A 26267-nucleotide genomic window follows, 5' to 3' on the forward strand; every position below is an offset into this window, starting at 1 on the left:
AATTAAAAAGGCTTAAATACTCTATTGTACATTTTTCCTGTTTGAAAACTGTTCAAAATCCTGTTTGAATCCTAGAACTCCCTAAGCATCACCACTATTTCCTCACCTTTTCCATTTACCCAGCCTTGCTCCTCCAGTCCTTCCCATCAACTCATTACTGTCTTGCTCTCCTTAACTGTATCAACACATATTTCAAACCAGTTTTCCAGGTGCCTCCTATTGTTCTGTGGAGGCAGAATATTAACACCAAAACAACAAAAAATAGGCATAGAAGTTAAAACTGATGTATTGTTTCTGATGGATTTTGAATATACTGAGCCAGCCTGCAGATGGTGCAATAGTGAAGCCTACAGCAGCAAGCTATTCAAGTGCAGGGGTAAAGTTTAGAAGTTTATGGTCTCATGGCCCCCTTTTGCTCTTTTTTTGACTGTTGGAGTATCTTAAAACCCTGAAGTGCTTTTGCTTGTTAGAGCATTATTATGACTTTCATTTGTTTACAAGTAAGTCAAAACCACTGTTCCTCCTTTCCTTCTTCCTCTTTTCCTTCTGCCTTCCAAAGGGAGGATCCAGCTATTCTATCTAAAGTGAGTAAGAAGGGGAATGAGAGAGGGGTTATGCAGACAGGATAAGCTCTTTAGCTGTCAGTTCAGATGAAGCGACTGCTCTGAGTACAACAGCAGCTATTAATTTCTCTCAGTTTTTATGAGCAGAACCTGTAATCCACACTGCCAACTCAACAGTCTGTGACAACAAAGTTGACAGACACTGGAACTTTAAAAATTATCTTAAAAGGCAAGTATCAAGTATATAAAAAATATCTGAGAAGTCAAGTATCAGATCACCATGAAACACAGGAAATATTATTAACAGCTAATTAGCCAGAAGAAATATTTTCCCATTCAAACAGCTAGGAAGGTCTTGTAACTAACTAGACTGATGACAAGTAGACTTAGATTACCACCTTAAAAAAAAAAGGTGAAAAAAGTAGTTTGGGATAAAAGAAAATGAGAAAAGAGAAAAATAAAATTTGAAATATATTTGAAATTTAGGAAATGGGGAAAACTGTGGTTCTAAAAAAACCAAACCCAACGCTTTTCCAGATACGCTATTTTTTCCCCCATCAGAAGGGCAGTGACTGCCCAATCTCCAAAGATAATATAGCATGCTACTTGTTGGCAGCAAGAGGAAACAACAAAAACCAACCAAAACCATAGATTTATTCCTGTAGGTGTACCTTTCGATCCAAAAGAATATTGCAAGGGGAGAGTGCTCGGTGGACCATTCCGTGTTTGTTCATATATTGCAAGCCTTGCAAAACCTCATATGCTATGCATAAGATCCTTGAAGAACTGGGAAAAAAAGAAGAAAGTAATGTTATACTGAATGTTTCACTTTTTAATTTGTAAAAATGCACTGTTCCATAGTTATTCCAAACACAAGTGAGACATTTACAATTCCTGAACAGTTTAAGGGATCAATATTGAATACAGTAGGATATGTTCAGAGCCATACACAACTCCTCAATACCCCACAACTAGGTTTCTTCACACTGAATTGGTCCTTAAAACCCCAAAGTATAAAATATTCTCTGCAATAGAAACTATGAGATATACCTCAACTAATTAGGAAAAAAAATTCCAACCCTCCTTTATTTTTATTTGCTTTTCCTCAGTCTGCTATTGATATTCACAGCGAAGTTCAACTAAACAAAAGCTTTTGAAACTCAGATGTTAACTGGGGCTTAGCTAGAAGATAGTGCAGAGGCATGGCTAGATCACGCATATAGTCTTCAGTCATCTCAACATCTAAAACAAGAAACAAAAGAAAGGGCAGAAAACTTAATTTTCAGCACATTTTGGTTTACAACCTTGGAAGCAACAACCTTACTGTCTTTTGAAATGGTGAACTTTACCATCCAGATCATTTTGACACAACTATATATTTTGACAGAAGTTACCATTTACTACAAGTGCTGGTAACTCTAAAGAGGAATTTTTGTGAACAAGTGAAGAGGAATTTGTACAGAGACCACCAGTATTAGGCTTCAAAAGCGCATCCAAAGTAAGAACAAAAGGCACAGATCTGATGTCCCCCAGAAAGATTCCTTTTAACTTGTTACCTTCCTCATTTCCCACCCACACCACCTCAGAGCACATTTCAGGCCTGTTTGGCAAATTTATCACCGAAGGCACTGGTTTACAAAGTGTCCAGAAAACAAAGCATATGTACTTATGAAGGCATCCCCATTTTTTAATTTCATTGTTAAAGAATAACACACAATTCCGGACAAGGCTCGCTACCTTCTCTTTCTTATTAAAAATTTGTGTAACAGCAAAATGAAGGGGAGCATTACAGACTGGCAAGAGTGACAAGCCAACCAACTGACTAAACACCAAAATTTAATAAATTAAAGCTTTATTAGCTGCTATTTATACCTGATGGAATACCAGAACTTTGTAACGAGAGTAAATTGCTAGATTTTGACAAAAGCCACAATTCCAAGGCAACACAGAAATACTGAAAAGAGCTGTTTCAATAATAGTTTGAGGCCACCATTAAGTTACCTTACATGGAGCTATTCTCTAGACTCTAACCTTTTTCCTAGGAGAGCTCTGTACTAATTTACTCTAGTTGTGAAGATACACTTTTAAGTGAAATTTTAAGCACAAGGGAATCTATTGTAACATACGTCCACACTGCTGTATCCTCGATCATAGCATTTGGAAGTCATTCTCAAGGTCTTAGCAATTCAACCAAAACCACATGGCTAATAACCACAAAAACAAAACAAAATCCCACAACTATCTCTCTCCTCTCTCACTGGCACTTTTTCTTTCCCATCCCTCCCACCCCCAAGTTATACAATACACCACAGCATCAGACACCACTAGCTGTGTAGTGTTTCCTCCCAGTCATTCCTGGGCTGAGATATAACTGTGGTAAAAAATTTACCTTACAAGCTTTCATCTTCCTTGTACATTTTTTTTGTCTGCAACGTAAATATTAACAATAATGGTTGCAAACAGAATCCTTTCTCTCGCTTTTTGCAGAACTTTGCAAAACAAGACATGAAAAATAGATTATGAAGAATTCCTGTTTTCAGTAAGGAAACAATTGCATGTGAACAATTAGTACATTATGAGGTATTTTAGCCTAAAAGGTGTTTCTTTGTATTAAAAAAATCAAAGTAAATATAAAGTGCAATTTTGCGACCGTTGTGCCTGAGGAGTGCAGTGTGCTCCGGCGGCACTAGGGGCCCTCAGACACCCATTTATTCTCCATGTTCTCTTGCAATTCATAAAAATAGAACCCGGGCAAATGCCTGAACATACTGCTTTTGGATTCTTTGCTCCTCAAGATAAGTCGTCCATGGCATTACAACGACCAGCAACACATATTTTTCGTCGCACATAATTCTCAGTGTTCTTAAACTCTTGATGCCACCCTGCTGGGGAGAAGTGTTCAGCCAAGTACCTCACCCTCAAGCTGAAGCATGTACACCACCTCCCCAGGAGAGAGGGAACGCTGTGTAACAAGCTCTTCATAGTGCTGTTGCAGATTATCTAGTTCTTATTTAATTTATTAGGTAAAACACACTGTTTGTGGTTATTACCCATGAGATTTGCCTTTAACTGCAAAGGGCCTGGCAACAACACTCACCACTGTTATCGAGTACAAGACATCTCTCTGCTTTAAACTCCCCAAGGCCAAGTTCAACAGCAAGCAGTCCCTTGCCTCACTGGAGATCATTACCAAGGCTAACCCTTTGCTTCAGTGGGGCTCAGCTCCCAGCTTCTACAGCAACTCTGTCAACACAGCACTGCAATGGGGTTCTGGCAAGTGCAGAAGGCGCACTCATGAAGCTTCTTCTTCCAAGCTTCAGATTAAGGTAACCTTTAAAAAGCCCCCATAAGTAGAAAAAGAAAACACAGTCCTAAGTGAAGAGGACATTTACAATACCCAATGTTAGGGTATTGTTTTCCCTGATTATCTGGAAGCCTATTTTTCAATAGACTAGCTAGTGTCAAACTATGATAGATCTAGAGGGATGGTTTAGCCACTGGGGCTCTGGAACTGCAGAGGTTTCAGTACCCTCCTTTAACAGGAGGTGGGGAAAAACAGCAACAGGAAAAGCACTAGAAACAGCACAGGAGACATGGCGGCCCAATGAAGGTGTGGCAGGTTCAACACCAACTATGCTACACCACTGACCTAACAAGAGCCGTAACAACAGTTGTATGGCATGAAATACCCTGTTCATCTCAGCAGCTCATCATCATGGTCGTGACTTTAAACTATTGTGAAGTGAATCATTCCACTGCTCAGGGCAGATATGGTATGAGGCAGTAAGTAAAAGCATGAAAGTGTGACATGCACTTCAACCACTGGCAGATCTGGAGGGACACTGGTTGTCTTCGGTTTCCTAGCTCTCCTAACAAGGCTTGTTTTAAGGTTCTTTTCCTCTCCACAAATGTGAGAAAGAGAGAAGCAACAGGAGTTCCTCTGCAAAAGGAACAATTCACAGGCAGATAAAAAGGCATGATCTCTCCACAACTACTAGCGCAGTTTCAAGGAGCAGGCTTCGTTTTAATTCTCAATCTGGATACCAACAAATCTACTCTGCTGTAGCCTACTCAGGCTTTTGAAAAGGGGTTCCCTTTAAGTGAAAGGATTGCACATTGATGTAAAATCAAGCTGCTTGGATTTAATCATTGCCTGCTTTTTTCCTGGTTTGGAGAAGAAGAAATGTTGCCATGAAAAGGGGTCATTTTGTGTTCCTTCATTCTAGAAATTAAGAACTGAAAAATTATAAGGATTAAAACAAATACCAGGTTTAGGTCTGTAACTTGAATGTAACCATAGCAAAGGAAGCATGAAGGATAACTGAATTCCTCCCTCAGAAATTATTCTTTTAAGTAGGAGGGGAAAAAAAAACCTCTACAAGTTGATATGAGCAAGTTCAGCCAACAGTGCAAAACCAGCATGGTTGAGAGGCATGTGCTTGGCATTTGTGGGTGGAGAGAGAAGGGAAGACGACTTAAAAACCCACAAAAATGAGGATTGTTTTATTACCTCCAGAATTTGTCAGACCAAAAGCTATACCAGACAAATGACTAATTTCCACACTGTAATAGTACACAGGTGGCTGCACTGTGCCTTTACAAAAAAACATTTAACTTTTCCACTGAGCAGTCAGCCTGATCTTCAGCCTGTTCAATTCTTACTGTTAAGCACACAAAGCCATTTTCTGGAAGTCTGCTTCAGAAATAATGAACCTAACCTGTCAGGAAACAGATGTTTTAGCAGAGTTTCAATCTCCTGTGGTGTTGCAAACCCACTGATTAAATAATCTGATTGCTTAGGACACTTTTGTCACTTTTTGGATTCAGAAGAAAAAAAAAAATTCTTCTTAGTGCACCCACTACAATCTTCCATCTGACTCAGAACAGCTTCTGGGCCAGGTTGAAAGGGGGAAGTTGTACTAGAAGAAATCGGCATACTGAGAATCTTACCTTTCTTCAAAAGGATCAGATATTAACAAACAGAGAGGTGGAAAGAGGGATTTATCAGGAACCAAGTAAAGACAATAAGCCCCTAAAATAATTAGTGGAATAGAGAGATAGTGACAGAACAGCACATGGGAACAAACATCTAGGAAGGCTTGCCCATGCCATAGGTCAACAGAAGCACAAGATAAAAAAAGGTTGGAAACACATTTAGAAATTAGAAAGTTTATGATAGAAAGGTGGGATTCTGAGTTCTTGGAAAAAACCCCACAAACCAACAATCAACAACCACACCTATGTATGATTCAGTTTGAATGGTTAACTTATTATTTGTGATTATTAATGGGAATGATAATGCAGCTGGCTTGTAGAAGCAGGAGGCTGGATTCCAAGATAAGATGCTCTAGGAACAAACAACTTTCTGCAACTGATTATTTTCATTTTAGATAAAATTACTGGTCTTCTAAAACCTACAAATGGCCATACTAGCTCAGACCAAAAAGTATTTGAGACCACTATCCTGTTTCCAAAAAAGAAGACAGACAGATGCCTCGGAGACAGAGCATACAAAACAAGCATATATGAAACGTTCCCTGATATTCTCCTGGCTTCCAACCTCTTTACTTCAAGCTTGCTTCTGCATGAAAAAAAGTTTGCCTCCTAAGCATCACATCTGACGATGTCAGAACATAAAGTAACCCCTGCAAGACTCAACAGCTCTTGTAACAGGATACCCATTATTCCAAGTCTTTCATCCATGTTCACAGAATATCATCCACAAGTTACTGTGGAAATTCACAGCCACCAAGTATTCTGTTGGTAAGATCTCCTTGCTGTCTATTTTATCATGAGGTTCTCTTCATGGTGCTCTGTTGCGCTAACCTCCAGAAAGCCAATTTTAAATTTCAGCTTCAAGCAACAAAAAGCAATTGCTTAACTCCAGAGTAGGAAAAGTGATAAGAGGACTGTAGATCATACAGTTGGAAATCAGGGATAGGTAGATAAGACTATAAGACTTATCGGAGATAAGACTTGACTTATTAAACTGTTGGAATAGAAGAATTCAAACAGGAAAAAAGAAACAATGAAGAGATAAAATTTCAGCATTCATGTCAGTATTATGGAAGTTACAGGTTCACACAAGTTCCTTTTCCTCCAGCTTAAAGGAAAATTAATGCTAATCCGCACATGAATTCACCATATTAATCATCTTTAACAGAAGTGCATTCAAGGCATTAACTGGAAATACATCTTCTCCATCCTTTTTTTGATGTTGCAATAAAAATAGTTTAACATGAAAGAGTAATTTGGTATCTCAAAAGATCTTCCGCCTGCTTGCCATCTCCAGCCCTACCTTCTCCTAGACAAAGCAATCTCCCCTTTTGATGAGTTTGACCCAAGCAGCTGTAGTCGCTACAGTGCAATTAACCAGAACACAGATGTACGTGGACAGCGGTAGAGAAGCAAAGATAACTGGGGCTGGAGGTAGACTGGAGGCAGCAGCAAAATCTTGGGGAGAGAAAAAATATTTCTGGTTGTTACAAATGCATTTGTGCTATTTTTAACTGGTTATGGCCAGTTGTAAATCTCACTTGCTTTTATGCTTTGATAACAGTCAACATGGAGTACCTAATCCATTTTGTAGAAGGAAGAAAGCTGTGCCCGGCAAGTACTGAGAGTGCAATCAACCCTTAAGGGACTATTTTGAATAAGAGTGTTTCATCTCGTGAAATGAACAGAGGCCCTACTGGAATTTGAAACAACACAGGACTGGCACCAGAAAGCAAGCCTCATCATCTACTTAACTGTAGAGAGCCCTGGTACCTACTGGAGACATATATATGGATTAGTGTTAAGTCATGCTTCTTCAGTGCAGTGGCAACTCAAGACAAAAGGAAATTGCTAACAAAAACTGGAACTAGAAGTATTTTGACTTCCCTCAGGAAGGCAGAGCAAGACCAAATGGGCTAAAATTATGCTGATGATACCATGTTCCACAGTTTCTCTTTCCTCAGAGTTAGAACTCCTGGGTACATACACAGAAGTGCATGCTTAAGGAAGTCCTTTATCAAATCTGTGCATCCTGTTCTAACACTGTATTATTGTAAACTCTAGAGGAAGGGAACCTCAGCTACCAGGAGTCTTAAGAAGCTTTATGGCACTGATACACAGGAGCAAAAACACGGGTTCCTCTTCCAAAGAGGAGTGTCAGACAGGATCTGCCCCAAGGAAGCACACCAGAGCAACACAAACCAGCAATGTCATCAATCACTACCCTAGAACTCATGAAACTAACACACATTTGGAATTCAGGAAGGAGATTCATCACAAAAAACTGTGTCCGTTCAAAGTGGAATGGAACCAGGTTGTGAACAGATGTAATGTTTCTGAACTCATAAAAGTGACAATATTTCAATACAAGCAAAACTATAAAACAAAGAAAATGACATTTGCAGTTAGTTCCATTACTGCCAACAATGCAGATAGACTGGTTAGGAGTGGTGTGGCCAAGTGGTTACAGCAAAGGATAAAGTTTGGGTATAATCCCAGCTGAGACAATCACTACAGTGACCTCAAGAAAGCCATCTGACCTCCTTATGCCTCAGTCAACCAGCTGGAAAACTGGATAAAAAGCAGGACTGGGTTGAAAAACAGATGTGCAGATAAATTGGGTCTTCCTGGGTAAATAAATTACAAAATACCCTATACAGAACATAAAGAGTTTGATGCAGGTGGGAATGGTTTATTTAGCACTTTATTATGTGTTTGATTAAAAAATGGCACTAGGGACCGAGATGGTAAACACTGCCAATTTACTTGGAAATGCATTCACGTTATCAGAATGAAGTGAACTGGAAGGGAATGCAACAAGCAGAGAATACCAGACAAAAAAAAGAATTTTATAGGCAAAGTCCTCAGGAAGTCTCTAACTCATGCACAGAGGTATTTCACACAGGATATCTTCAACAAGTTCATATTGCTCAACTGAGGAAACTCAAAAGTTCTTTCATTCCTTTTTTAAAGTTCTAAGCTGCAAGCATGACTTTAAAAGCAATGCAAATGATGTTACATTTTTATGAAGGTCTCAACTTGTAATGTACAATAAAAAAGTCCATAAAACAACGAAGGCGCAGATAAAGAACAACTTCATATATAGAGCAGATTGCACACAAAGATTTTTAATAGCAGGTGATTTTTCAGATCATTATCAGTATGACTGATTTAAGTGTATCTGCTCCCCATAAAGCAAAAATTTTAAAACATCGCACCTTGAATTCCTTTAAGACATCTAGCATTCATCCCATAAATTGTGGGAGTAAAGGAACAAAGTCCTTTTGAAAAGTAAGCACACCTTATAAAGCACCATCTTAATGAAACTTCTAGTGCCATCTGGTTTAGTGCACAGAAGGGTAAAGACACACTCACATTCTCAGTTTTTGATCTTGCCACCGATTAACTTCTGAAAAGGCATTTTTTGCATCTTACCCTAGCTGGCTCATATGTAAAAGGTATAATAAAGATACTTATAATTGGACCAAAAAGTGCAATGAAATAAACATTTCAATCACCACATGTAAAGTTAGGTAAAGCAGCCCTCATTTAAAACCAGATCACAGTCTGCATTCTTATCACAGACAATGCATTCTGAGATAACTAACACAATAGAACTAGATGCACAGGTGATAAGAGAACAAGACCTAATGGGATGAAAACCAAGACAGTGACCTCGAGATACAATAAAGAACTTAACTTCAACAGCATTATATACATGTAACATATATTACATTGCCAACATTTCATTAAAGGAAACAACGCATCTCACATTCCCCTCTCGTCCAAGAGAAGTGAACTGGTAAAATGTAGGAGTAGAATTATGATCAATTGAAATCAGATCTCTAAAAATCTTTATTTTGTTTTCTTTTGGACTTCATCTGAACAAATACATGCACTTTTAAAAGGCCACACATTTTGTGATCAACAATCCTGGCAAGGTCTATCACAATCTGACAGACTCAGGAAAACCATCAGACAACATATAAAAAGCAAATAAGGGAATTAACTGCAGATAGGATATTCTTCCTTTACAATAAAAGGCACTAAATCAGATCTTCAGCTGCTCAGGGATGTCTTGTTAAGTTACACCCAAACCAGGCATGAAATCCTATGCTCTAGGCAAGGACTATCATTACTTTGTATCTGAATGCACCAGCACCTTAATTCCTAGGCAGTTAAATTTCAGCTCTCAAAGTAGAGAGGCCTTCACATTTGTCTATTAAACAATTCACTATGCAATAAATGGTACAAGTAGCAGTATTACCAGAGCCTTAAACCACACAATCATTGAAGGAAAAGTGACTTCTAAAGATGCATGATGAATGGTCACACAGTAGCTAGTGCATATTTCCTTACCTTCCTCCATGTTAAAAGTTTTATCTGAAAAACAACTGCTGTTTGCATGCTGAAATGCCAAATGGCAACTATAGATGAGCGTCTGGCTCAGACTCTGTGCTTCTGAAGACACCTAAGTCGATAAGCCTGAAAGTGACTTTTGTACCAAGCAAACTTTGCTTGCTTCCCAAATCCTGACCTGTCACAATTCCTACATACTAACAATCTTTTCAGACTTAAACACCTAATGTTACATGTTTAAATAGAAAATAGATGACAGAAAAAGTAACAGACCTAGCAAAGATCACATCTAAATTCTCTCAGTTTGGAGAGCTGAGGATAAAACAAAATCATGGGTTTGGATTTTTCACCATAACCTTTGTTATGAAAATAAAACCAACAACTTCATACCATAGGAACCATTAGAAAAGGTAAATGCCTGATTCAGAATGACCAATAAATACGAAACTGCCACCAGGTCCACACATTCCCGAGGCTGACTTCAAAAAGAATAGTTCTGCTACTACAAGGAGGGGGTGGGAAGGATTACAAAAGCTTGTGGTTACAACTATATAGGTAAGATTTTTCTCTCGAAGATAAAGAAAATATTCTAAAGTAATCACACTAAGTGACCAAACTGTACTAAACTGGCATTTCAAAAAACACTAAATGATAGTTACAATACAATGACAAGAGTTGGCAACACTGACTTTGCAGCAAAAAATTACAGAAAAGGAGTATTATGCATTACAGAGTCCATGTGATCCCTGTAACTCACCAGCAATAGCACATCCTTTCAGCAGATAGAGCAGTATAAAAGGCAGTTATAGACTTGGGAAAGTGGGTAACAAGCACCAAAGTGAGGTGCTCCACAAAACTTTTTTATTATCCCTCAGCCAGCAACTCTTCACCTAGCTCATTGCACCAGTGCGCCGCTGAGAAATTTTGCTGCTGCACAACTCGACAGCTGCAGGATTTTTGTAATACAGGAAAACTAAGAAGTTGAGGAAATTTATTTCCCTTTCCTACAAAAAACGTTTGAGGAACATAAGCAGCAAAGATGAAGACCAAGAAGTATTCTTCTTGTTTTGATATCACTTTTAAACCAGAAAAGTTAAGATTCAGTTAACACACGTTAGCAACTTCCAGATCTCCAAAGCTTTCTGGTTGTATGGAATACCTTCATATCTGAGAACATAGTTGTTTTAAGGGTCAAATCTTTGCAAGCCCCACTTCAAACCAGCGATCAAAACAGGAAGTTCTCCTTTGTCTGTACGCTTCTGACACATGCTGTGAAAACATTGTTTCCAAAGGCTGAAGTTGGCAGGTTAGACTATCACATCCAGGTATCAGTCAATGCACTCTCTACACAAAAATCCTATTTGGAGCTGGGGATCTCTACCCAGCACTCACCTAACAGAACATAATTTGGTCTGCTATTCTCCTCTACCACTACAGATGTTTTGAGACTAACATAAAAGGATGATTTCAGTTAGACTAAATTTCCAGAACACCATTCTTCTACATTTTTCTCTCAAAAATATATTAACGATTTAAGAAAAAAATTATACTTCAAAAAAGTTTACATTACATTATGCATTGTCAATTGTCAAAAATCAATGGAAGCTTTTTTTTTTTTTCAAGTGTAGTTTTTAAATATAAGTGTTGACCTAATGTCAATTATGGCAACACTATGTTGACCTCAAGCATATTTAAAGTGGTCTTTGAAGGGGAAGAAAATAATAAAATCCTTTTTCAGAAGTACCACAGTCATTCATTATAAAGATTTTAAAAAATGTGATTTACAATCTCCCTATTTATAGTTAGATGATATCTTTAATGATTGCTGAATCCAGACCGAGAAACAAAAATAGTGTTTAATGCCCAGGTGTTAATTTCTAATTTGATCCAACACAGTTATCAGAAATTATAGTAATTAACCAAAACACTGTCCATCCTGTGTTGTTAGTTCACCCAATGAATATCTAAAAGTTACTCCAAGCTTTCAATACTACACTTATAGACACTACCATGAGCTTGTTCAGCAGCAATTCTGTAAAGTCAGCAAGTCTCAGTACTATTTGCATTAGTCACTCAAAATTACTATTTTTCAAAGGTTTGCTGACAGGATACCGCTGATTAATTTCATCACTGCTGTTCTGCCTCCTTCCATTAAGAAAAGAGGTAATATGGCAGAGAGTTTGCTAGTACGGTCTTTGCCAAGAAAGAAGGGAAGTGGGGTGGGTAGGAGGATATTATCAGAACTGCCTTACTGTGCTACAAGTTAACTTAGTGCAGCTTCCTTCTATACACCAAGGCCATAAGGAAAACATTTTCTTAATCAAAGGCACAGCCATGTACATATGAAAGAACAGCATCAGTGGGCCACCTTAGGCTGTACGTTTGAAGCACTGTTTTAAAACAAATGTTCATATGCTTGAGGTACATTATTTTCAATACTGAAGCAGCCTTTTTTCACCCTGAACTGCTATACCATTCAGGCTTAGCTCAACAGGATGACAGAAGATTATTCTGCCACTGCTGTCTTTAACCAGACAGAACTCAAGCCTTATAAACTGGAAGCTGTAACCTTATACCCACTTTATAAAGAGAACTGAGATTTTACTAGGGCTGAGGATTCTCTGCTACAAAGATCAGCATCACCGCAAGAGTTTTTTAGAAACAAACACCAAGACAGCAACATTTTGAAGTTTTCATTCTGATGGGGAGTGGGTCATAATCTACATTTATTCTTAGAAACAACTCTTCAACCATGTCATTACAAGACTAAAGGTCTTGTCATACTTTCAACTGTGAGCAGAGGAATTATTTCGAGATATCATTACTAAGAGGAAGCTTTCTAGGAAGTTTTGCTTAGAGTGACATTATTCACAAGAAAAAGCTAAAGATGCTTTATTCGAAAACAATGCTTTTGGTTGAGTCTTTCAGCAAGGGCTTTCATTCCTATATTATATAGTCCTTGGTTGAAATAAATGAATTGGGGGATAGCCACAGAATTCCAAGGCTGCTTTAAGCATTCTCTCTAAAAAAAAAAAAAAAAAAAAATTTTCCTTAAGACAATTTGTTTGTATATTAGCTTCTCTGCTTCTAAGAACATGCATATGCACAGCATACACAGAGGACTAACACCGGGTTTACAGTGCACAACATTTTTTTCCCCATAAAGAAAAGCAAACCTACTGTTTTATTACTTTTGTAAATGCTGCACCAGCAAAACAGCTGAAGTTGGCTTGTACCAGTTGTTTATCATCTTTGATAAAATTACAAGAGCTGAAGAAAAATGAGATTTCAGAAATCACTAGAAAATAAAAACAAGTTAAGGTTGTCTGCTCCAAATTTGATGGAAATTTTGTACAAAAAGGCACCAAATGGCTAGCCATAGCCTAAGTATAGGAAAGAAACATGTCTCCAATGCTCATTTTTCACTGACATCATATTAAATCTGCAGATCTCTCAAGATCAAACTGTCTGAAGAGTTAAAATTAAAAAAACAAAACCCAAAAAACCCAGTGCCTACATTATCTTTATTGCATTTTAAACCTGAATGACTTCTTCTGGAGACTACAAAATATTACCAATAGCAGACAGGAAAGAATTCACATGTCTCCTTTTATATTTTACCATAAACTTGCACAAACTTCAGTTATGCCTGGAAGCCAAACATAAATGAATCACAGAGCATGCAGGTACTGAATCCAGTGTTTTCCTTATCTTTGAACCTCTCCCAGCTTGGACAGATGTGCCATTCTTCACTATGCTGGAAGAGAACAGAACTGATGAGCTCCTGGAAATCCAGCTTTCTTATTCAGACACCCAAAGCATGGGGCTACCGACCATTAAAATACTGCCTGAATTCAAAGATCATGTATTATGAATTACTGTGTAACATGGTTAAGAAAGAAATTGTTAGTAACAACGGGATTCTCAACGCCACGTCTTCTGCTCCTGAAGAAATCCAACATTTTTTTCCCTTTGTTTGGGGATTAAAATAGTCCCAAATCACTCTCCAGTGCACAAAAAGCTGAAAGAATTTTCATCTCAGACAATGAAAAAACAGAGAGCTCCCCTTCTTCAAAGACCTAAACCCTGAAGAACTCAGCTCCCTTTGAGAATTTAGCTTCTCTCAGCAGAATAGTCTTCTTGTGCACATAATTTAGTTCAAGAAGCAGCCAAATAATCTCCTGCAGAGATTAAAGATGATCTCATGACTATTGCACAAGAATCCTCAGGTAGGGAGAAGGAAGTCTTCACTGAAAGCAGGCATTATTATCCTGTTACCACACCCCACCCCACTCCGCCCCCCCCCCCCCAAAAAAAAGTTTTCTATGGTAGCAAATGGTCAAGAAAATAACACAAGAACAAGTGTTCACAATTTTAAGAATTTGCATGAGGGCTATAAATGCTACACCATCTCACCACAGTGGCTCAGAACACAAAAGTGAGCAACCTCACAGGTACTATATTTAAAACTACAGAATGCGTAGAGATTACTGAGGATATACAGGGAAAAATATTTTTTTTTCCCCAAGAAGTACACACAAACACAGAAATTTGTACAAGAACCAACTATCCTCATCTACTTTCAGCATCTTACCTGTAATTCTACAAATATCAAGTAAAGCAAGAACTATGTCCCACACCTTCTAGCTTCTCTTGTTTCACTCGGCCCTGAAACACACTAAGTATTCAATCTTTGCAAATTAATTATATCTGTCAGGAATTCTGAGCAACTAAGATGAAAAGAGGAGAGACTTGACTCTACTTACAGGTTACTTTGATAATCAGCAAAGGGGATATGTAAGCTACTTACGCAGCTTACAGCTCAAAGCTTTTCTGCAGCTTATGCAGAATGGAGTTTTAAGTTATACAAATGAGACATCAACCTTTAGTTTTGTGTTTGCAGCAGAGAGCTTAAGGCAACTTAAGGAGTTCTATATTAAGACTTGAGTTCAGATCAGAGCATACTTTTAAAGGATCCCCTCTTGATCAGCCCCTCTTACCACACTTGATTCAGAACAGTTTCAGAGCACACAAGTTGGATTCCTTTTAGATCAACCAGAAGGTAGGATCCGGAACCTGCCTATTGCCCTGCAGCTGCAAACGGGCATTTGGTCCAGAGCAGACTAGAACTATATGGAATAAGCACCCTAAAAGATTATAGCACGCTTTGCTTTACACATCTGTTCCCACTGGATCACACTGCTTGCTAATAGAGACAGCCTTAGATAGGCCCTTTTTCTTAGTACACATCATCCAAAGCTTTTTTTACCTCATTTGTGGTAGCCTTTGCTCCTACGTTCCACAAAGACACTCTAGCACTGTGGGCCAAGGGGAGCACGGCCAGCCTACAGGCCCTCCCCACGACTGAGCCAGCTCCCAACCTCAGCCAGCATTGCCTGTATGAACTCTTACCTGCAGGAGGGCACAAGCAGGGGCAAAAGTCTGAGCTGCAGCTGACCACAGCTTCCTCCACCACAGCCAGGGAGCATATGTAGTTAGACTCTCAGGTGGAGGACTCTTGCCCTACTGCAACTGAGGGCCAGGTACTGAGCAGACATTTTAAGATCACAGATGTGCTTTCTCCCATTTAAGGTTACAATGGACAACTGCATATTTTAGTTTATTTTTAAGGAAGACCTATATCTATGGCCTAAGAATAGAGTATTGCTCAATGTTATCCATTTTTCCTTCCCCCTGCAACAGAAGTGACGGGCCCCTAACTTCATTATACAAGGAGATGGATTCTCTCTCATTCTTTCTGTGGTGCCCCAGGTGGATCAGAAAAATCTCATTAAGAATCTGATCAATGAAAATTTTAAAAAGAAAAGCTGAAAATGAAGTGTAGTTATTAATGCAGTTAACATTATTGCAGCTGCGTGGCAGTATGAACTGAACTGACAGCTCTAGAAATCGTGACTAGCGAACAATAAATAATACTGTACTGCTGTCCTTGCAGCCAGACAGGATTGATTTTTTGTTATTAATTTCTGCAGTTCTGTGAAGCACTGCCAGTTGAGAAAAGAAAAAAAAGGAGCAAAGCAGGCCTGTTGGCTACTTCTTGATAGAGTAGCTGTAGAGCTAACACACTAGAATATAATTAATTTCTTAAAAAATAAATTGCATTAAAAAAGGAAAGTAATTTCAAAGAAACAAATATTACCACTAACTCCAGTAACTACAGATACTACTAGCAATGATAACTGAGCATGCTTTCTTTTTTTACGAGTTACTCGATAGCAGGAAAAACACCTAGGACTTTGCAAAACCACACTAAAGCAATCTCTAGAAATTTCTCAGACTTTGACATAAAGACTGCACTTTAGGCATCTCTCCATGAGAAGATGAAGCATTAGCAACAAGCTATATTCCCAATTAAACCTCTGCCCTGCCCCCATTTTATAAAGGTGCAACAGAATTTTTAAAGCTATGAACAAAACATTGCACAGCTCTTCTCCTAGAGTCAGGCGTTTCCTGTAAATCAGTAGAGCTTGCAACAGCGTTCTTTTAACAAACAACTTGGCTATACCATACTTTTTTTTAAAAAAAATCTAGATATCTAAGGTGAAAAGCCATACCTAGATACATTTTAGTGGTTAGCTCAAAAAACCTGGATCCCTATTATCAATGGTACAGATGCTACTCAAGTGAAACAGAATGGAAAGTTCCAAGAGAACAGTCTGCAAATACAGGTGATCAAAGGGACTTTGCAAGTAGGCCAATAAGCAACGGTGCTGTTAGGAATTTCATAGCTAACAACTAATATTCCAAAAGGCATTAGAAGTGCATCACTTTGATCTATATCCCAGTACGCGCCATCACAACAGGCAGGAAACGCCAACCTAGAAAAGTAACAATAAAAACTTAAGTGTAGCCAAAGCAGATGCCTGTGACTATAAATTAGAAATGTATTAATCAGCATATAATTAGTATTCAATTTCCTTGAAAGTACTATGAGAAATGTGATTACCAAAGGGGCAAATAGAGATGGATATAGTTGCATGTAGAAGAAATCCACACAACAAAAGCCAGATAAAAGGACAAGAGAAGCACAGCAGACTGTAAATATGCAGGACATACTCCCAAATACATAAGGATGACTGGCAAAACATAAAACAAAGCAAGCAGTACTGGGAATACAGACCACCCCTTGCGGGGGCTGTAGAGTGGTGGTAACAAAAAAATCAGGCATTAGATAACAGTAGAAGCAAGACCAGTCCACACTGGTTCTTACTTCACTCAAAAAGCTCTCAAGCCTGATCACCTCAACTTCCAAGGAACACCAAGGGCCATAGCTACCACTGTTAACTGTACAACATCAGCTCTGCAGTATTGTATACTCACAGCTAATTTACAGTATCTGTTAAAGACTAACAGTTTTGTGTACACAGTGATGATTAATAACATGCATGAGTTAACCTTTAGCAAAGGTGTGCTGTTAATGAATGAAATTAATGTTTTAAACCTTAAATCTTGCCTCATCTGCCAGCCTTCTAAACACTATCACAGCAATCTCCAATTCCCTGGTATCTACCTAGCTATAAACACACGCACAACTGCTTATATTCAGTCCCAATACAAGTTCCTTCTGTCTGCACACGTACCTGTCCACCTGAAGGTCCTGCTGGTTCAGGAGCCAAGCAATTCAGTTAACTTACTGCTGTGCTCATGATATGGTGCCTGCAAAATTGCAGGGAGGGGAAAAAAGTGCTATACCATGTTTCCCATATCATGATGTTCTGTAAATCTATCATTTCAAGTCTGGCACAACACTGATGTAGGGACGGTATGCGACTAATGCAGCTTCTAGGCAGGAAAGCAGCTAGCCTGGAGTGAATGCGCAAGTCTGGGTCTATTTGCACTGTAAAATAGAGGAGCTTGAACCCAAGGAGAGAACATCCACATGCACAGAAGAAACAATATCAAGCCACAATGACGTTAGAGATGTTTGCAAGCATATCAATGCATCTAAATAAACCAGCTGTCTGATCCCTAATTTGTGACAAATGCTCCCTTGAAAACATTGCTCAGTAGTTCCAAATGTGAGAACTTGGACTTGAAAAATATAATCCCTTTCTAAAAGTATGCACTGTATAGCGAGTTTAATGAGTGTTAGCTCATCCTTTTTTTCCTTCCTAAAAGCAGGATGAAGTGTCAAACACTGTATTAACTTAGAATAACCATATACTAACCACATCTTGTTCTCACAAGTCTACAAGCAATTTTTATTCTAAACACAACTATCATAAATCAACATTAAGATTAATAATGTGGCTTGAATCTAGTAAGATTTTCACAGTACAGATTTGACATTTGGTTTTTCAGCCATTAGCTCTTTAGTAGTAGTTTGCTCATTTATGCAGAATGGAATTTTAACACTGATCCTTACACAATTCCTTGCAGAAATATTTCTGCAGGATGAAGCCACCCTCCTGCTGAGGTTGATGTTTGGTCTGTTCGAGAGAAACTCATCATCCTCTTTCATTCAAAACCCTCAGCTAGTTTTGTTCTCAATTAACTCAGCATACCTCATCTTCAGCTCAAGAACTTTAATATTGCTTTTAGCACGGAAATCTGTATGAAGTGTCTACAAGCAACTACAGAAGAAGCATAGTAGCGCAAAAGGTTGAAATATAATTACACACTTTTTCCACATCTACAGACATTATGTGGTATACAGCTACAATATCTACTTTTTAATAGAAGGATTCTACTGTTTTCTTTTTTCTTGGAAGAGAAGATCAGAAACAAGTGTGCACTCACTGTTGGGTTTCACATGTAAGGGAGACATGGACACATGTTCTGGGATGTCTTTGTGCTGCCATCAAACACTGCAGCCAACTATACAAGCAAAGAATTTGGTTCCATACCTAAAAAGATCACTCAGACATCAAGAGCAGTAACGTTCACCTCGAATACCTCAAGAAAGCTCTACCCCTTTTCCATTCCAAACAATCATTTTCTCGTGAGGGGAAACACAGTCACAGGAGTCAACTTATGCTAAAAGGAATGCTACAGGAAGATTTTCAGCCAGACTAAAAATTGCTTACAGAAATAAAATACTCCTATATGAAGAAAAGCATCATTGAACAATATATAAACAAGTCTGGACTAATAGCTAATCTTTCATCATAGCTCTGGAAGTACAGCATTGGCTAGAAACTAAAGGAAAACTCTACAGACACTAAATGTCCAAACTACAGACTCTCACACATGCTTAGGAAAAAAATAATTTTAAGTTTGTTTATTAATGCTACTTCATTTTACTACTTCATCATTTATTCTTGCTAAATGCAGCCTCATTATGACATATGGACTTCTCATGTGAAATTCCAACACAGACTTGATTCAAAGCAGAATACACTCAGCCCTTGAAGTTCTGCTCATATGCAGCTCTTCAAGTCAAACCATGTAAAACCTTCAGCCTTTTGATGACTTGCACCTGTCTTACAATATTTTTGAAGAAACCCTGGCTACTCAGAAATTGCTTTTTCCCCCCTGTCTAATAATCTCTTCCGTAACGTAGTTTCACTTCAAGTTTGCCAAAAGCACACTAACAGCAAGGCTAGCATAAAGAAATCTAATCCAATCAATGAGCAGACAACTGTTTAATACAGCCAAATAAAATGTACTCATCCGAATCAGTCAGATCATGTTTTCTCCAAACTAGTAAACAGCTGCAGACACAGTCTGCTTCCCATCAGATGTTCTGTGTATAACAAACTATACCTTGTATCTCTGATGGTTCACTAGTAATTCTTCAAAACCATGACTTTCAAAACATATGACAACTATATTTTATTGAAGAAATTAATAGGCTTAGACTGCTCAAGCCACAAATTGAAGACCAGTCCAGAAACACTATTGTAGGTGCCAAAAGTCTGCTGAAAGTTAGTATTTGCTGGCATTTTTATTATTATGAATACAAGTGCAGACCAACTCCTTTGAAGAAACGCACTTCAAGTGTGACAAAAGGAAAAGCTCACAACGCCTATTATAACAGCACAGGAGCAGAGAAAATAACTCCTTTAACGCTGTCTGGAAAAGGTATCCCAAAGGAGTACTTATAAATGTGTTTAAAAGATGGAGAACCTTAAAAGTAAATGCACATCTTACATTCTAGTCTGTGGTACAAACAGTGCTAAAATAACTGGCAAACTTTGAAAATTTAGTAAAATTTTGACTGCCACAAACATGAAAACTACCCTTAGTGAGACTGCTGAAGTACAAAACTTCTACCCACCATAATTTTTTGTGACTTATTTTCAATTCATTCACAAGAAAAAATCCTTGCATGTGCAAGAAGACAGACACAAAGGAAGCCAGCCAGACTGAGACACATTTTCAAATCTCGGAACAGCAGTAAACTATTATGAGCTTAAATCAGGTATTTACTATTTTTGCTTGACTATATACATAAATTTCTAGCTGTTTAAAAATTTAACTGACTCCTAAACATACTTCAGAGAGCTGTGTTTGCACTAATGTGACTGTTACAAACTAAAATTCAGTGCATACTTTCTCTCAGAGTAACAACAAACAGGACAATAAACAGGGAATAAACAAATCAGGAGACAATGACCCAGACTACAGTCTCTCACACAGAGGACAATGGAGACTGGTCTGGTAAAAAACGGGACATCAATGCCCAAAATTCTTATCCTACCCTATCCTATCCTAAAACTCTTCTCCATGGTTGCAGCTTGAGTTCCCTGTGGCACACAGCTCCAAAAGAGCTCCCCTGCTGTTATTGTGATGCCCTGTGGAAGCACAGTAAAGAAAGTTGGAATTAGTGTTACTTTTAGAAGCATTGATTGTAGTTATGATGTACACATGGCTATCACCTGAATAAAATACAGAAAACACTAAACTAAATTCCTTTCTGCCTCTGGTTCCCTACGGTAAGAACTGCAAAGTGCCAACTCATTTCATCCATTTGAGAGTCCTTGAAATTTACCTGATAACAGCAGCAAATGCTCCTTCTAGGATCCCAAATATGCATCACTCTAAAGAAAATAATCTGGCTATAAATTACCAAACACTTACTTGCAATAAATACCCTTTGAAAGTAAAGTTGAGCATGTAAACTTTGAGGACAATGGCAAACCATCTTTGTAATTCCTGGAGACTGTTGTTACAGTATCGTTAGGTAATAAATAAATTCTTGAATATATCACAAATCCAAGTTCCACAAAATTTTTGGTGGTTTGCTCAGTAAAATGACTTACTGCACTGTGACAGCAAGGTAAATGGTTAGAGCTCTAATACCCAGTATTCGGCCCCTATGTGCAACTGATTCATTAGAATTAGAAAACATGGTGAAACTCTGAGGTTAATTGAACAAAGAACTCCACTGCATTTCTTTTTTTGGATATAATTAATATAATAAGGAATGTATGCTACACGTGATGCATGACTTCAGGAAAGATTAACTGCGAATAACTACCAAACAGCTGTATGGCCTGTTTGCCAGTATGTATGGAAAGATAGACAGTCCATAATGTAATGTCTTGAATTTCAGCACTAACAAAATAGAAGATTTCCTGCTGATTTTACATCGGCTTGTGGTACAGGTGCAAAGGACTTAGGTTACTGGCAAGCGTAAGGAAAATTAATCTAGAAAACAGAAGAGCAGCTTCTCACATTCCATAAACAGTTTATAAAATTAATTACAATAGCATACACATCAACTCCGGATGTGTAACCAGCTATGCAACCAGAATAAATGGAAAAAGCCAAATACTTCCCTCCAAAGGTAATTGATATAGACAGATCACATAACCAATAACTGGGAATTGGTCCATCCAAGTTACTTCTGGACGTTTACGGGTCTCACATAAGAACCAAAAATGTCAGTTTTCATTAAAAAAGTAGAAGTAGAGGGAAAATGTCACTCTTGCAAGAAACTTCATTTGAAGTCAACATAATTTATTTTAGTTACTACTGCAAAAGCTGTAATTTACAGTAGATGAACCACTAATGTCTCATAAAGCTATGAACATACATATATAGCCCTATACCTCAGGTGTTACAACTTCCTGAAGAAATCCCAATTGGCTCATTAAAAGAAAGATCAGATAGTAGAGTAACTTATTTCAGTAAAAACTCTCTCAAGCCAAGAGGAAAAAATAAAGCCAGGCTTTATGCATTTACCCTTAACAGAGCCACGGCCTAACTAGCTGAGGTTACTGTCACAAGCTAAGTAACTTCTCTCACTATATCAAAAAAACAAAGTTCCATACCTTAGAAAACTATCAAAAATCCTTCTGGATGCTGCAAAACACATGCTAGTATAGATGGACATAAAGGATGTGCATACAGACCATAACTGTTTTTTGAGAAAGTTTGTTCATAAAATTATGATAGAGAAATAATTTTTTTTTTCCCCCTCAAGAAAGGACATCTTGCCCCTTGCAAGTTTTAAGGCTGCAGGATTAAATTGCAACAAAAGTTGTCAGAGAATCTACATAAGTATACTGTATCAAGAAATTCAAAGCAAATTAAAATAGCTACAAAAACAGTCAAGAGGCAGCAGACAGTCTGGGCTGCTTCTCATCTGACACCAAGATATACACCTCCAAAGAACAGTGTGACAACTGAATGAAAAAGGAAAGAAAGGAGCTTCTAATGCTTTAACTATTTCTGGAACTTTACACAACAGGAACCTTTATCTCTGCCAGACAACATTGTTAACATACTATTTAGGGGTTGCAAAGCTCGAAAGGCTACAAATCCAGTATTACTACCTGTATACAAATCTAATTTGGGATGAGTCACTGGCAGGCTGTCTGGATAGTACTTTATCAAACACATCTGAGATGCCTAATGTTAACTGGGAAGACACATAAAAATTTGTTGATTATTTTACTGAGTAATCATCTTCTCTATGCTTACATGAGATGAAACCTAATGCTTGCTATAAACTTTTCAGAAACTAGAATGAAGAGACTTTGAATTTCTTTAGACACGTTTTATATTTACATATTTCTGTGGTCTGAAAATAATCAGTTAGCCTACAATGCCTTCCTATCCCAAATGGAAATAATGTTTCTCTTCTTCCACCTTTCATATTTTCTGTGTTACATATTAATTAGGACAAGGGCCCACTTCTTTGCTCCAAAAGTAATAGTGATAGATGAAAAATACAGTTAACACTTTTAGCAACAAGTCTGATGGGGATTTTGTTTGTCTGTTTGCTTCTTTAAAGATATAGCTCAACTATTTTATATATCGTAGTATGAAAGCAAATATTCTTGACATCCAGTCTTTGGACTTGGTTTTGACCAAAGCCTTGCTGAAGCGACTGTATTAACCAAAATTCAAATCACTTATTAGCACCCTGGCATATGTATTTGACATCCTGTCCACTTTCTAGTTAATAAATTAATACATTTCTGCATATGAAAAATACACATCAAATTCTGTTTTTTCTAGTGAAAGTTGTATTTCATCTGGCAGGCATACAATCTTCAAATTAATTCTTAGTAAGATACTTATCCTGTCATAGGACTGATTTTATTTTTAAAAAGAAAACCCCCAACTACTAGTACCAGACAGACAAGATTTACGAGTTACAAAGTATTTCAGTTGTAAGGAAGTGCCCTGTAAGTATTCTAGCTTTTAGAATTGTATGGAAATAAGTACTCCCTCTTTCAGGCATATGTTTCATCTGATAAACAATGTCTTCAGGTTAAACTTTGACAGAGTAAAATTTATATAAACCAGTAAAAGTTAAAAAAGGTCTGGGACTTTGCTACAGGCGATATATGAAATTATGGTGAATAGATTTGTGTTCAGCTTGACACCTTACCTGACTGGCTTGCTTTCTCGTAGCAAATCTTCCAGACTCTTTTCACAGTGTTCAGCTGCCACAACCAGTCTCTCTAATTGAAAAAAAAAAAAGTATAAGAGGACTAGAATCCAAATGAGACAATGGGAGTACAAACTTCTCAGACTAGCTATTTGGCAAATGTTAAAATATTCTGGCATACACTGTATGGACAATTACACATAATTAAGTGTTAAAGATGTGTAACTTCTGGATATCACCACCATTTTCATTTATGAGATACAGCAGATTATCCTTCCAGTTTCCTCATGCAAAGCACTGTCAATCCATCCATCCATCCATCCATCCATCCATCCATCCATCCATCCATCCATCCATCTCCTAATAAATGTTGAATCCCTCAGCAAGTGTCAGTCAGATTTGACTTAAGAATTGAGGTCTCAGTGACAAGCATCTACAAATTTGCAGGAATCTGTAGCTGCGTTGATGAGAGACTCACAGTAACACCAGCTTTGAGAAAAGGGACTCAGGGTGAGCACAGGAGTTTTAGTCCTGATGGGCCAACTAGCACATTACTAGCTCTAGTACCTCTTGCCCAACAAGTAGCTACAGGACTTGCAGGGGTCCCATGTGTTCCAAAGCTTAAAGCTAGAATCTTGTTACCTAACTCTATGTATCTCCTTTTTGAAATCAAAGAACCACTTGAGCTTTCTTTGAAAGAAAAAATTCTGGGATTGCCTTCTATAATGCTAGCAAAGATTTAAAAGTAGTTAAATTTTACCAAAAAAATCAGTTTAAATGTTTTCCTATTTATTTCTTTTACAGTCCCTTTTTGAGGATCTTCTTGGAGGGAATGCACACATGTAATTTTTTTTTTTTTTACAGTTTTCTTAGTCTGCTTTCATATTTCTCTGTAAGAGCAGAAACTGAAATTTTCAAAAAAATAACATGAAATCACTATGCATAGGATTGACAAGTGAAAAATTCTGTCAGTATCAGAATAAAATTTGCCACCAAATTTGCTGTATTATTTGAAAGTGATTAACTGCTATTCTAACCACTAGGAATATAACAGTCTCCTGACTTCATGGTTAGACATTTTATTTGCTGTCCTTCAAATTACTTCAATTATCAAAATATATTTTCTCCTTCATATTTATACACACTCATAAACCTTTGTGTCATTGACTCTTTATTGTCAAGAAGGCCATGTTTTCGCATTTAACCATAACTTTTATTTACTAAATGTTATGTCAGCTACTGTTTCTTAACCTTTCATCCTAAACAGTATTGTAAGAAAATCCCAGTTTCTATTTCAAGAAGATGAAAATGAATAAACTTTCTAGATCTCCTGACTGCAGAAAATGAAAAATTTAAAAATTTGAGAACAAATGAAAACACACAAAGTATCCCCTATCCCACAGAATGCTTCAGTGTTTGGAGTTTGCAGAATTCTCATTTTCTAAAAATCTGAAGCATCCTATCATACTGCATTCTAAAGGGGAAAAAATTACTTTCTCTATTTTATGAGACCCTGTAGCTAATCAAACAAATACATACAATGTACTTTTATATGGGAACATTGTTGATTTAAAAGTTAAAGGTGGCAACCACTTAAATTGTCACAGGTGTTGCAGTCTTTTTGTGGAAATTAAGTGCTGTACTCCTGATGAGCCTGCAACTGAATAAGATCATTTGGAGCAGAAAAAACACAACAGAAGCCTTATTTGAGCTAACAATACATGTAATACAGTCACTAAAAAAAAATAAATCTGTACTAGAATAAAGTAACTGTAGTGGGAGAGATCTTAAAGAGCTAGAATAAAAAAAATAAAATAAGGGAAGCTTGCAGCCAAGACATGAGATGACTGAGAGAACAAGAACAGCTGCAAATCAAGTACAAGAAACCTAACCATCACATGAAAATGTTCACCACATTAGAACATGGGTGTAGGAGCTCAGCATCAAAAATACACGTATTTCAGCATCCCACAGAAAGACACGGCACAGCAACTGAGTACAAGAATTTTACAGTGAGGTATAAAAAGAAGAAAGTTCTTAGCTTTTATCAGTTAGCATAGCATATAACAAAAGAGGACAGACAACTAACATCTGTCTCAACTCTGTAGAGGAGAAACAAAAGCACCAGTATTGCCAGTCACAGCAAAGGAATACAGTCATTTTGAGACTGAAAACCAGCCACTTCCTGGTGCTAGGCAATATTCTGCTCAGACATCTTTAGATATCTTGTCACAAAAATATAACTGTAACCACACATAAAATTTCCTTGTTAAACAGATACTCACCATGTTTACCTCTGGTAATGTCAACATACTGGCAAAGCCTGGGATGGGTGATTGTTTTAAGGATTTGAAATCTCCCCAAAATTTTGATGGAGTTAGGTGTCAAAGGAAGGCCATTACTTCCACAAACATCATGTGGCAGAGCTGAGGCAAAGAAGGTGGAGGCACCCATCTCAGTGTCTTTTAAAGGAAACATCTTTTTCACACAATCTTATGCCCTTCAGAGCAATTTGTGTTCCTTAAAAAGAAAACACAGAGTAA

The 26267-nt window shown here is 37.6% G+C and overlaps 1 protein-coding gene across 8 annotated transcripts in view; it reads right to left on the reverse strand.

Annotated features, from left to right (window-relative positions):
- Positions 1-26267, reverse strand: part of TBCK (TBC1 domain containing kinase) — a 112296-nt gene that overhangs the window by 79958 nt on the left and 6071 nt on the right. For all 8 annotated transcript variants that reach the window (XM_074823222.1, XM_074823227.1, XM_074823219.1 and 5 more), the window contains 3 exons: positions 26010-26244; positions 23725-23797; positions 1235-1349 (listed from right to left, as the gene is read on the reverse strand). In XM_074823222.1, coding sequence (XP_074679323.1) covers positions 1235-1349; positions 23725-23797; positions 26010-26202 — 381 coding nt within the window. In that variant the 5' untranslated portion in view covers positions 26203-26244. The remainder of the gene's footprint in view (positions 1-1234; positions 1350-23724; positions 23798-26009; positions 26245-26267) is intronic.

This window comes from Strix aluco, chromosome 4 (assembly GCF_031877795.1).
Source record: "Strix aluco isolate bStrAlu1 chromosome 4, bStrAlu1.hap1, whole genome shotgun sequence".
NCBI classification, from domain to species: domain Eukaryota; kingdom Metazoa; phylum Chordata; class Aves; order Strigiformes; family Strigidae; genus Strix; species Strix aluco.